The following is a 13,473-nucleotide window of genomic DNA, read 5'->3' on the forward strand; positions in this document are numbered from 1 at the left end:
TTTGGAGGAAGCAAGAGGCCACCATTGAAAGGAGAGAGCTTAGGATTGGAGTGATAGATCAATACTGCAAAACAGAGAAGATCTTGAACTCCCTTGCTTTCACTTATTTTGTTGCTTACTTTTATTGTTTATTTTATTTAAGTATTATTCAGACCATCATAACTATGTGTTTCATGAATATGTCTGAGTAGTCCTTATTGTTAGATTTAGGTTTCTCAATACGTTGATAAATGTATTACTGACACAGACAATTGTTAGGGTGTTTAAAAATATAGTTCTTCATCTAGTTGTGCTTAAAGCTAAGTTTAGGATTGGTCACCTTTGAAACTTAGATCTTAGGATTAATTGAGATCAAGCCATTGCTTAACTCAATACCTGAAAATAAACTAGTATGATCAAACTGACTAGATACAGACGAGAGTTGATCTAGTGAGTTAGAGAATATAAATCAAACCTATCCATAAAGCTTTTTGAAAGGTGTATCGATCGATATTCGTAACGAATCATCGATCGACACTTTCTCGTGATTAACATACGAGAGTTGAAATCCGAGATCCAGATTAGATAATAAGATTGATTATATCTTAGTTTGAATTCAAGAACAATTAATATCAATAAACCCCTAAAAACCCAATTTAAGTTTTACTTGTCATACCTGAGAAGATACTTGAATCTAGCTATTCTCCCAACTGTTAACAACCTCAAAATAAATCAATCGAGCAATAAACTTGCTCACCAATGCATTTACTGCTTTAAAACTTATAAACCAATTAATCTAGATTTATTTCAAGACCATAATCTATTGTGTAATCCTAAAGTCTATGTGGAATCGATCCCTAAGTACTACATCCGAACCTCTTATTTGAGAGAGTAATTTACTACTTAGGACAATTTGAGTGATATCATCGGCCCGCTTCGTCACCGTCGATTCCCGCAACCAAGCCTAATGAACTAATAACAATGAAATATCAAAATATGAGGAATTGATGAGAACTCATTTGCTAGTAACCCCCAAAGTGTCTGAGGTAGCTGATTAAGGCAATACATGTGATCTGATACGTGTTAACCAGCTTTGATTTCATATCATTTTTGTTGGGCTTGTTAGTGAATTTTTTTTTTTTTTTTTGAATCTTTGACTTCCAAAAGTTTTATAATGTAGCCCATTTTCTGGACTTCAAAGAATGAAATCAAATTGGCGCCACAAAAGTAAAATAAAAGAACCAAGTCAATGGACAAGATAAGTGTGCAACTGGGTTGCAGGCAAAAAAAATAAACATTATAAATAAACATTTATAAATCTTGCAAGTGGTAAATAAGAAAACAAGTTATAAATTTGAGCTTAGTGATAATTATTTTTGTAAATCCATTATCTTCTTCAACTCTCTTTTAGTTTCTCCCTCCCATGGATTCTTCCTCTCCGACTCAAATCAAAACATACCATGTTTACCCGAGCTTTTGCGCCCCAGATGTTGGTAGATCATTTTTCAGTCATTTACGCTCATGCTTTGCAAGCAAAGGGATCACGATGTTCAATGATCATGGGATCGAGAGAGGCCATACGATCGGACCTGAGGTCGTACGAGCGATTAGAGATTCCCAAGTCTCGATAGTCGTGCTCTCGAATAATTACCCTTCTTCCAGCTGGTGTTTAGATGAACTTGTTGAAATCTTGAAGTTCAGCGAAGTTTCGAGGCAGATGGTGATGCCGATTTATTACAACATTGATCCATCCGATGTACGGAAACAAAGTGGATCTTTTGGAAGCGCGTTCATGAAAACTTGCGAAGGTCAACCTGAGGAAGTGAAGCAGAGATGGAGCAAAGCTTTGACTTATATTGCAAGTATCGCGGGAGTAGATTCTCGGATTTGGTATGAGTTAGTGCTTGTATCTTTTTTCTTACACAATGCTTTAGTGGTAGACTTTTTTTCCCCCGTCATTTAGACCCAGCAACGTGATGTTTGTTGTTTGCTTTTTGTTAGGGACAACGAATCAGCTATGATCCAAAACATTGCCACATATGTTTCAAATACACTATCAAGGGGTTTCGATGGGATGGTGGGACTTAAAACTCACTTGGAAAAACTGGAGAGTTTGTTATCCTTAGAGTGCAGTGACGTGAAGATGATTGGAATTTGGGGTCCTGCGGGAATTGGTAAGACTACCATTGCTAGAGCTTTGTTCAACAAATTCTCTACCAGATTTCCATTTAAATGCTTTATGGGGAACCTCGAGGGAGATAATAAGAATGATGGCGTTGATGGCTATGATTTGAAGTTGCGTTTGCAGAACCAACTTCTTTCCAAGATTTTGAACCAAAAGGATTTGAGGGTACGTCATTTAGGTGCAATAAAAGAATGGCTACAAGATCAAAAAGTGTTTATCATTCTTGATGGTGTATATGATCTAGCGGAATTAGAGGCATTGGCTAAAGACGTTTCTTGGTTTGGTTACGGAAGTCGGATCATCGTTACCACAGAAGATAAATACATCTTGAGGGCACATGGGATTAGCGATATATACTATGTGGATTTTCCATCGGAAAAAGAAGCTATTGAAATCTTATGTCTAAGTGCTTTCAGACAAAGTTTTGCAATAGATGGTTTTGAAGAGCTTGCAAGTAGAGCAGCAAATCTGTGTGGTAATCTTCCATTAGGCCTTTCTGTTGTGGGTTCATCTTTGCGCCTGAAGAGCAAGCACGAGTGGGAGCTTCAGTTATGTTGGATGAAAGCTAGTCTTGATAAAAAGATTGAGAACGTATTAAGAATGGGATATGACAGATTAATGAGGAAAGATCAATCGTTATTCATTCAAATTGCATGTTTTTTCAACAATGAAGCCGTTGACTATGTGACAACCATGCTCGCTAACAAGAATTTGGATGTCAGAAGTGGGTTGAAGACCCTAGCCGATAAATCTCTCGTGCAAATATCTACCAATGGACGGATAGTGATGCACGCTCTACTGCAACAATTGGGTAGACAACTAGTTCTCAAACAATTTAAACAGTTAAAATGAATGTTTAATATAATTTTGTATCATATAAAAATATACATATTAGTTAAATATTGTACATGTTAATGTATTTGAATACTAAATAGACTATAAAGCTACCAATATTTGCTTTGATTAAGGATATTTGCTTGCTTTGATTACTGTTGAATGAACTATGTAAATTAAATTGGTTGGTAAGCTGTTAGTACAAAACTATATGTCATGTCTTGGGATTTTTGCTCTTATACGATCTTTCTTTTGAGGTTGAGACGTTCATCGGGTTTAGTTGTACGTGGTTGTTATTTTGGTTAAATTATTTAAAGTAGTTTTCTTTTCATGATTATATACATGCATGTTTCCTTTTTCTTTACTTGGCCAAATATTGGAAATTATAAATATACTCTACCACTAAAAATATTTCTATGTATATATAATTTTTTTTTAAAATATTATTCAATGTTTATTCCACCTTGATTAGGACAATAAGTTGAACATATCTTAGACCACAAATCATAAATATTCTCAGTCTTATACATTTTGTTATTCAAGTTATTGTTACTTTTATTTCTTTTTATACATTTCTCTTAATATTTATGTATGCATCCATAATATTTTTTTAAAAGGATTTTTCATTAACTAATGTATTTATTGTAGTTTTAAATATATTATAGTTTTCGTGCACTTGATTAAATTTTTTTAGCGTCGGTGGTATTTGAAGTGGTAGAGAACCTGAATGGATATTTACTTTCATAAAGTTTTTGGTGTATGTTTAAAAATAAAAATTTGTAAAGACTTTTAAATCATATGAATATAATATTCAACAAACTAATTTTGACTGTTTATATAATTAAAATTATGACGTAGGTAATTGCAAATTTGCTGAACTCATAGATTCATTGCTACTTTATAAATTATCATATGATGAGGTACATAGGGTAAAGATTTATTTGATGATAATATAACGTCCATATCGTAATGTGTGTGTTTTTTTTATGTACTATGTATTAAGAAATAATTAACACATTCAATAATATTAAAGAGTAAAAATCCCTGTCAATTGTTCATAGTATAAGCCCAAGATTAAACTCAAGCCCAGCCAAAGAAATAAAACTCAGTACCGATAAACTCAAGTGATGCGCCGTGTTTCACAGAAGACGAACACGTGTCGGCCTATCAGTGAGTGACTTTCCACGTGGATAGCTTAGGAGGGAGGAAACCCTCTTTTATATATATAGATACCCATCAATTGAAGGTGTCATACAACCGCTGGTGCATTCATTCATTGCGTCTACCTGAAGAAATGCGGAAATGCTGCTTCCGACTTACTGATCTACCAAGGACTCATTATCATGCTATATTGTGAACGGTGTATTTCTTTTCATTGTTTGTGTGTTTTCTTTCTTTCAAATATTTCCTATATTTGAAATTCCCAATTACTGAATCGACTGTTATTTTCTCTTAGATCATTTACTCTTCTGCATCCGTCAGATGTGCAATTTAATTTACGACTACTCTTCTGTCGATATTGAAGTAAATCTCGTCCCGTATATCTAAAGAAAAAATGACTGCCAACTACACGAATGAAACATAACATATCTAGACAAAATTATAGATTAAAAACTACACTAACTATATGAGTCACCAATCACTTGTTATGTTGCTAATTCTATTAATTTTTTTTTTTGATAACCGTAGAGTTTCCAAAGGTTTTCTATGCCTAAAATTAATCCCACGATGGATGACCACTGCTACTAGAACCCATGATTAATATTTTTGATAGCTTAAAGATGTCAAACTTGAAATCAGACAACTTTTAATGATATTTTGACATATTCTTGAATATATAACATTGAATACTTGATATATGTATTTTTTTTCTTTTGGTTTTTGATCTTCTGTATGTATGTTATGGTCAGTTTCTTAAATCATGATTGGTTGACTTTTTATCAAATGTTACTGAATTCACATCCAACATTTTCAGTTGAAATATGTTAGCAATATAGCACATAATGACTCATGGATATTGTTATATATGTAATTCATATAATCCATGTAATTTTCAATATATTAACTTTGCTCAGATGTGTAGCCATGTTGTATCCGTTCGTATAGTTGACCAGATTGCTACTTTATTTGATATTGCGTTGGTTCCACATTATATAACGAAATATCCCCTCTTGGTTTTTTAATTTAATAATTCATTATATAAGGCAAGTTGAAGTTAGACGCATTCCGTTGAAGTGACCAACATGTTTTTGCGATATAGATATTACTTGGTCTTAGTCTTTAACCTTTTCGACTGCTACTTGTCAATTTGTCATTGTCTCTGTTTATAGATTTTGTACTGTTTTTTAAGGCTTGCTGAAAAAGTCAACGAAGTGAAACTTCGTGGAATGATTCGTTGTTCAACGCTTTAAAGTCTCTTGCATTTCATTCAAAGCCCTTGTTCACTAAGCTGCATCATCGTCGTCATACTGCAATGAGTCTTCCTTCTTCTTCTTCTTCTTCCTCAAAGCGCCAATTCGACGTGTTTTTGAGCTTCAGAGGCGCCGACACACGTCATAATTTCACCGATCATTTACGTCGATCAGTCCCTACACCGGAAAGGTATCGATGCTTTCTTTGATGAGAAACTCAGGCGAGGCCAGGACCTCTCGGTTCTCTTTGACAGGATTGAGCAATCGAAGATGTCGATTGTTGTCTTCTCGGAGAACTACGCCAACTCAACCTGGTGCTTGGATGAACTCTGGAAGATTCTGCAGTGCAGCAAAAAGTCGGGTCATGGTGTTATACCCATCTTCTACAAAGTGAAGAAATCTGATGTGGAAAATCAGAAAGGGAGTTTTGGAGCTCCTTTTCAGACCCCTAAGGAGTGCTTCAAAGGGGATGAGCACAAGATCGGGGCATGGAAGGCATCTCTGAGAACTGCTTCCAATATTATTGGCTTTGTATATCCTGAGGCCAGGTACTAGCAAATCTAAACTTTCCTCTCTTTGGATTTGGAGATCACATTTTTACCCTGAAATAGCAAAAAACTGTTGTTAATATTGCATCTTGGTTTTGAATGCCACATGATTAGGTGGGGCAATGGGTGTCTCACCTATTCCCTTGAACCATGCCTATACAAAACGATGTCTTTGTTGAAAACAAAAATGGTAATGCATAAACATTAGCATAAATAGATTAGAAGTTAAAACCAAAACACAACACAGAGTATTTACACTTAATAGAAAAGAGGAGAAGAAACGTGAAATACCAAAAGAACAAAAGCAGAAAAGCCTTGACTTTAAACTCAGAGTATGTGTTCTTAGGTTTGTAGTTCGGTTTAATAGTCTAATCTAGCAATTTTTGTAAACCAATTCAATTTGACTCAAAATCAGTAGGACGCGGTTTATGCACCTTAAGGCATATTCCAATATTTTTCAAAACCAAAATTGAAATATTATACATCGAGCCAGAATGTGATACAGGAAAAGAGAGAATGAGAGATATCAATAATGCCATGCTAACAGCAACACATCATCAAAGAGTTGAAAAAAAATGTGGAAGCATATAAAAAAGTCCGAAATAGTTTGTTAGCTTTGTTCTTCCTTCATTCTCAATGTTTTGTGGAAACCTTGTGGTTACTCATGAATAGATAGGGCGAATCTCATATTTTGGAGGCTTAAAACAATTTTTTAAAAAGTTTAATAACTTTTTTTCTTCATTAATTTAGAAGCTTTGTCTATATGAAAAATCTCCAAAAATTTCAAGGAGTAAATCTAATGATTCATTGGATTATGTCCAAATCCGGTTTTGTCAATAGCTGAGAATCTTATTCTTCCTTTTAGATTCTAGTTATTGACAAAGACGGTTGATTTAGGCTGTGACTTTAGATTTTTAACTGTAGAGATTTTGGATTTAAAAACTTTAACTAGTAGTAAAAGCTATAAAATGAGATTTGTTATTTTATACATGAATATTTGTTATTATAAATAAAATTTATGTTATTTCAGTAATTTTATTTTTAATTATACGACACTTTATATATGCATTATGTTACAAATTTTATCAAATTTTAAATATAAGTTAATAATTATTTTAAAAATAAAATTATAGATATTAATAATAAAAATTTGAAAAATGGTAGGCAATATGGATCTTAAAATAACAAGTAAAAAAGGTAGATGATTGATTCATAAAAAGTTTTTCATAATATATTTAATATGGATTTGTATAAAGATTATAATGATGATGAGAGAAGAAAATCATTTTTTTAAAATAAAAAATAATATTTTGTTTTCAAAGCCTTGTTTACCATGCTTTAGGGAAAGCAAGAAAAAAAAATGGAGAGAGAAATGAATAATTGGCTTTGAGAACTTTAGAGAGATTAATGTTAAAAAAACTTGATTGGAGAAAAAAAAGGCTGCGAGGGCTGTCAAACCTTCTAAAACCTTGAAAGTCATAACACCAATAGCACCCATAGTTTCCCTGTAGCAAAGATCAGAACTGTTAATGTAAAATAGACGAGCTACACAAACTAGAACACACAGTAACATATGGATAATTCTTTCCAAGAAATTCGACTAGATTAATCCTTTTAAAAGCAACTACAAGTTCTTTCTAAAATCAATCTTTCAATCAAGCTCAAGACAAACTTTGACTTGTTGACTAGTCTCACACGTTCACAGACCTATAACAGTCTCTGAACAGCTTAAGCTCTTAACCCCTAGATGTTTTGTATCTCCTTCTCCGGACGTACAAAACTCTCTCTTGCTAAAAGCTCTCTCTGTGTGTTAACCGGCAACACACGTCCAAAACCTCTTTATATATTGCAGAGGGAACCCTAGACCTAAAGATCTATCTAATGGAAACTTTCCATATTTTGTCCTTCAACGAATAAGTCAATCTCCCTTTTTTCTTTCGGTCGATTGCTTCTTCTTCAAGACTTCATTTTATCTGACACTTCATTAAATCTTCTTTTAATGCTTCTTCTCTGACACGTGCATCTGGCTACTCATTCATCTCATATAGTAGTTCATTCAGCTCTGCTACATCTCCGTCTTGACCATACATCTTCAAGAACATGTTCAACTATCTTATTGTCTTATTGCAATCTTTCAATAAAGTGTCCTAAAGCTAGTTATCTTCATCGAACCAAACATATGTGAAAGCTAGTCCTATTACAGTCTAGCGACCAGAATATATGTTGAACATTTTGTCTTCAACTACTCTTTCAGCGTGTTCAATTTCTTTAAACTTTACCAACTTTTGCGCCATTGGCAGTTCGGAGACTAAGTTTCTCGATGAAATCACCAAGGAGACTATGAGGATGCTGAATCGTGTGTCTCCATGTAAAACCCAAGACTTTCCTGGCATTGAACCACGTTCAAAGGAACTAGAGGAGCTATTGATGTTTGATAATGATAGATGTGTCCGTACCATCGGAGTTCTTGGCATGGCTGGTATCGGCAAAACACTGGTTGCTGACATTGACAAGGAACTGGAATGGTATCAGCTGTGTCATCTGCGGGAGAACCTCCTCTGTAAACTATTGGATGTAGCAAGTTTGGATGAAAGAGCGTACAGTTGGGAAAACTATCTTCGGAACAAGAAGTTGTTTATCGTGCTTGATAATGTGACGGATAAAAAACAGATAGATGTTCTCATCGGAGAGAAATCATTGTACCGGCAAGGAACAAGGATTGTTATAATAACCAGAGACAAGAAGCTGTTGCAGAACCAAGCAGATGCAACATATGTAGTCCCGAGATTAAATGACAGGGAAGCTATGGAGCTTTTCTGCCTGAAAGCATTCCCTGGCAACCTCTTCCCCCCGGAAGAGTTTATGGACTTATCATACAGTTTTGTAGACTATTCTAAAGGACATCCGTTAGCGTTGACGTTATTAGGATCCGATCTACTTGGGAACGATAAAACATACTGGTCGGAGAAATGGAAGAGCTTAAAGGTAATGCCAGACAAGGAGATTCAGAAAGTGCTAGAAAAGAGTTATGAAAAACTAGATGATAAACAGAAGAGCATATTTCTGGACATAGCATGTTTTTTCAGGTCGGAAGAAAGAGATTTCGTTTCGAGCATCCTCAAATCAGATCGTGTCAATGCTGCAGCTGTGATGAGAGAGCTTGAAGATAAATGCTTTGTAACTATTTCTTATAATAGGCTTGAGATGCATGATCTATTGCATACAATGGGAAAGAAATTGGATATGAATCATCCGTCAAAATGATTGGCAAACGTAGTAGGTTGTGGAACCACAAAGATATTCGTCAGGTCCTGGAGAGGAACACGGTAAGCTACATGTTTCCATTACTTCTCTACATTTGATATATATGGTTGGTTCATGTATTGGTTTCTGCTAAAGTTTACATGTTCCTGAATCATTATTTTTTTCTTGCTACCAGGGCACTCACTGACTGTGTTAGAGGCATCTTCTTAAACATGTCTAATGTTGAGACGATCAAGCTTAGTCCTGCTGCTTTCAAGAGGATGTCAAGTCTCAAATTCCTGAAATTCCACAATTCTCATTGTTCTCGGTGGTGTGACAATGACCATAAGTTTCAGTTCTGTGAAGGGCTTGAGCACTTTCCAGATGCGCTTGTGTATCTTCACTGGCAGGGGTATCCTTACGATCACCTTCCATCAGACTTTAATCCGGAGGAACTTGTCTACTTAAATCTGCGTTATAGCTACATTAAAGAACTGTGGAAAGAGGAACAGGTACATGCTCAGCTAGTTTTTCTTCATCTGAAAACATTATTCTTTGGTTTTCTACTGATTGGTTATTTAATCATTGTCTCCATATCACAGAATACAGAAAATCTAAGATGGGTCGACCTGAGCCAGTCAAAAAGCTTGCTGAGTTTATCAGGTTTGTCCAAGGCCAAAAATCTTGAAAGACTGGACCTCGAAGGCTGTACGAGTTTGGCTGTGTTGAGCTCATCAATCAAACAGATGAACAAACTTATTTACCTGAACCTTCGAGAGTGCACAAGCCTTGAGAGTCTCCCGGAGGGAATCAACTTAAAATCTTTGAAGACTCTGATTCTCAGTGGCTGCTCAAACCTTCAGGAGTTTCATGTTATATCAGAAAACATCGAATCACTTTATTTGGAAGGCTCAGCAATTGAACAAGTTGTTGAACACATCCAAAGTCTTGGCAGCCTTATATTGCTAAATCTCAAGAATTGTAAGAGGCTGAGGTACCTTCCCAACGATTTTTACAACCTGAAATCTCTTCAAGAACTGATTCTCTCTGGCTGTTCGGCGCTACAGAGTCTTCCATCCATCAAAGAGAAGATGGATTGCTTAGAGATTTTGCTTATGGACGGAACGTCCATCAAACAGACCCCCGAAACAAATTTCTTCAGAAACCTCAAAAAGTTCTCCTTCTGTGGATCTAGCATCGAAGATTCCACAGGGTTGGTATTGTTGCCTTTCTCAGGCAGCTCTAGTGTGTCGGACCTTTATCTCACGAACTGCAATATCAACAAATTGCCGGACAGCTTTAGTTCTTTACACTCACTGCGGTGTCTATGCTTAAGCAGAAATGACATTGAGACTCTACCTGAGAGTATTGAGAAACTTCATTGTCTGTTGGTCCTTGACTTGAAACATTGCCGCAGGCTCAATTCTCTCCCGGTGCTTCCATCTAATCTACAGTATGTAGATGCTCACGGGTGTGTTTCTCTTGAAAAAGTTGCAAAACCAGTGACGCTTCCACTAGTAACCGAGAGGATGCACACTACTTTCATATTCACGGATTGCTTCAAGCTGAGTCAAGCTGAACAGGAAGCTATTGTAGCTCAGGCCCAACTCAAGAGTCAGCTACTGGTGAGGACGTCTCTTCAACATAGTCATAAGGTTCATTTTCAATCTTACCCTGCTGTTTTAATGGGTGATAACCATGATATATAATTCACTCATGCTTATATGGTTTTCTTTTGTAAACCATTTCAGGGACTAGTTCTTGATCCTCTGGTGTCAATTTGTTTTCCTGGAAGTGAAATACCCTCATGGTTCTGCCATCAAAGAATGGGATCTTCGATTGAAACCGACCTTCTTCCACACTGGTGTAACAGTAAATTCATTGGAGCTTCCTTGTGTGTAGTTGTCTCATTCAAGGATTATGAAGGTCAGCATGCCAACCGTTTATCCGTAAGATGCAAGTGCAGTTTCAAAAATCAAAACGGTCAGTCTACCAGCTTTAGTTTCAGTCTTGGGGGATGGAACGAGTCGTGTGGATCATCGTCCCATGAGACACGCAAACTTGAAGCTGACCATGTGTTTATTAGTTATAACACATGTAATGTCCCAGTCTTCAAATGGAGTGAAGAGAGTAATAATAGATGCCATTCCACTAGTGCCTCATTTGAATTCTACATTAAAGATGAAACTGAAAGGAAACTAGAAGGCTTTAAGGTGATGAGGTGTGGAATGAGTTTGCTATATGCTCCAGATGAGAATGACCGTGGATTTCAGGGAATACGGGTTACAGACATTGTTGAGTATACATCGAGTAAGGCTTTTGTGCCCGTGCAAGGTCGGTCCCATTCACAGGTTGAAGAAAGAAGAAGGAATGGTACAATAAGAGATGAAATCCCCTTGTGAGTGTTTAATTACTCCATATGGAACGGACCAGCTGCCTCGGAGTTAAAGAAAGCTTTTAAAATTGCTATGATGGAGAAGGAGAAAGCTTTAGCAAGGTATCTTAACGCATCTCACCCTATGAACAATCAACCTCTCTTCTTTTTATTTATATGTTTTGGACTTGTATAAGCTATCGTTGTTTCAGTTGCTGTATGATCAAATCCCTTAGTTTCCTCGGAGTTAGCATACCACAACGATTTGTCCATGGCAAATAAAAGAAATTTGTTTTCCAACTCATGTGATGGTTTTGCTATATATAAGGCATGAGCAAGAGCTCTCTGCTTCCTAGTTAGTAGCTTTAGGTGATTCTTGATCCCAAGACTGAAGCTTCGAATAGTGAAGATACTTGAGATCAGTAAGATGCTTTGTAGATATAGAAAGTAGATTGTGTGAATATTCCTTTAGCTAATACCCTACTTGTATTGTAGTATATATACGATGTATTCTCCATCTAATAAGATCATTCAGTTGTCTACACTATATGCTCACCATTTTACTATAAGCAGTACTGTTTGCTTACGTTAATCATTTTAGTAAGATGTACTAATTAAAAATGTTGATTTTTGAGACTTCTACCTCTAATTAAGGTTCTCGGCAAATGTCAACCTCAATAAAAATCCCAACAGTCTAATTTTTGTTGGCTCTGCCGGTGGGTTTTTCTTTTACTTGTAGACTGATATTTAAGTCACCGTTAAGATTAACAAGAAATGATAAACACTGGTAACTGTAATTGATTTGTACAGGTAATTATGTAATACAACATACCCATTGCATTGACTCTTCTCAAAGGAAGCTTATGGTTAAATGCCATACAAAATAGTGGTATTTCTAAAGATTGTGCTTCATTTAAACATTTACAAATTTATTATAGTTTCCCTTTGATTGTAGTGAATTCGTTATCTAAGCTTGTTCACATGAATAGAAAACATATCAATTATAAACAAACATCATTCGTTAACAAACAGCTTATAAAACAGTGATTCACATTAGCATAATCCGGTAAACAAATGTGGATTCGTAGAATGATTCCATCATTCATACTTTGATAAGGTGGTTGTGAGATACAGACTTTCATAAAGGAAAAAGAATGACTCGGAAATACTTTAAAGATAAAGATATTTTGGGTCTATGAAAATTATTTAACCACAAATGGAACACAGTTAATGACTAGACAGCATAGTTAGAAGGGTACGGTTGAGCTCCAGTATTGTAACCTTGATTGGCTTGTGGTGCGGTCGGGTAGGCCGTTGGCATTGCTGGTCCACCAACATTAGTTATCCCTTGATGTCGACCCATGTAGAAGCATCCTACACAACCAACGATGGCTAGAAACACCATGAATATGAACAATGGTAGTGAGAAATACACAATGATCATCGCTTAAAAATCTCTGTTTTTTCGTTAAACCGAGAGAAAGAGAAATATATGAAGATCAGAAGAGGGAATGAAGAAGAATATGAAGAGAGTTTCATGTATTTATATACGGGAATGTTGTTGATGTGTTGCTACAAAGTCCAAGGTGACTTTTTAAAGGAAATGCAAGAAACATAAAATAGTAAGGATGAGCAAGTGTTCTTTATTAATTAGATAGAACATAGAAGGGGAATTTATGTATCAAAAGTCAGATGATCGATCAGATGAAAAAAATGAAATTAATAGGTTGATCAAATTTATTTATGAGTGCCGTTTTAACGCTACTACTTAATCATTAACATTTGTCATTTACTACTATGAGTTATTGAGTTTATTGAGTCTTAGAATTTTTGAACCATGCATTAACATTTCTCTCATTTGGTCGACTATTCATCTGGTGAAAACCGAGCTAGGCTAAG

General features: G+C 35.6%; 1 protein-coding gene and 1 pseudogene across 1 annotated transcript; both read left to right on the forward strand.

The window, feature by feature from the left end:
- Nucleotides 1-1,402: 1,402 nt before the first annotated feature.
- Nucleotides 1,403-3,016, forward strand: LOC125598878 (disease resistance protein RML1A-like). Its single transcript, XM_048772616.1, has 2 exons — nt 1,403-1,869; nt 1,981-3,016. Exons 1-2 carry the CDS (start codon nt 1,403-1,405, stop codon nt 3,014-3,016), a joined length of 1,503 nt encoding a protein of 500 aa, XP_048628573.1.
- A 2,455-nt stretch (nt 3,017-5,471) lies between these two features.
- LOC125598875 lies at nt 5,472-11,876 on the forward strand (annotated as a pseudogene).
- The last annotated feature ends 1,597 nt before the right edge of the window (nt 11,877-13,473 follow it).

The sequence above is a fragment of the Brassica napus genome, unplaced genomic scaffold (genome assembly GCF_020379485.1).
Source record: "Brassica napus cultivar Da-Ae unplaced genomic scaffold, Da-Ae ScsIHWf_1783;HRSCAF=2417, whole genome shotgun sequence".
In the NCBI taxonomy this organism is placed as follows: domain Eukaryota; kingdom Viridiplantae; phylum Streptophyta; class Magnoliopsida; order Brassicales; family Brassicaceae; genus Brassica; species Brassica napus.

Bases quoted from the DNA above. Each gene is read 5' to 3' on its own strand.
- LOC125598878 (XM_048772616.1), top strand. From the start codon at position 1,403: ATGGATTCTTCCTCTCCGACTCAAATCAAAACATACCATGTTTACCCG. The intron at 1,870-1,980 runs GTATGAGTTAGT...GCTTTTTGTTAG, and splicing joins GGAGTAGATTCTCGGATTTG to GGACAACGAATCAGCTATGA.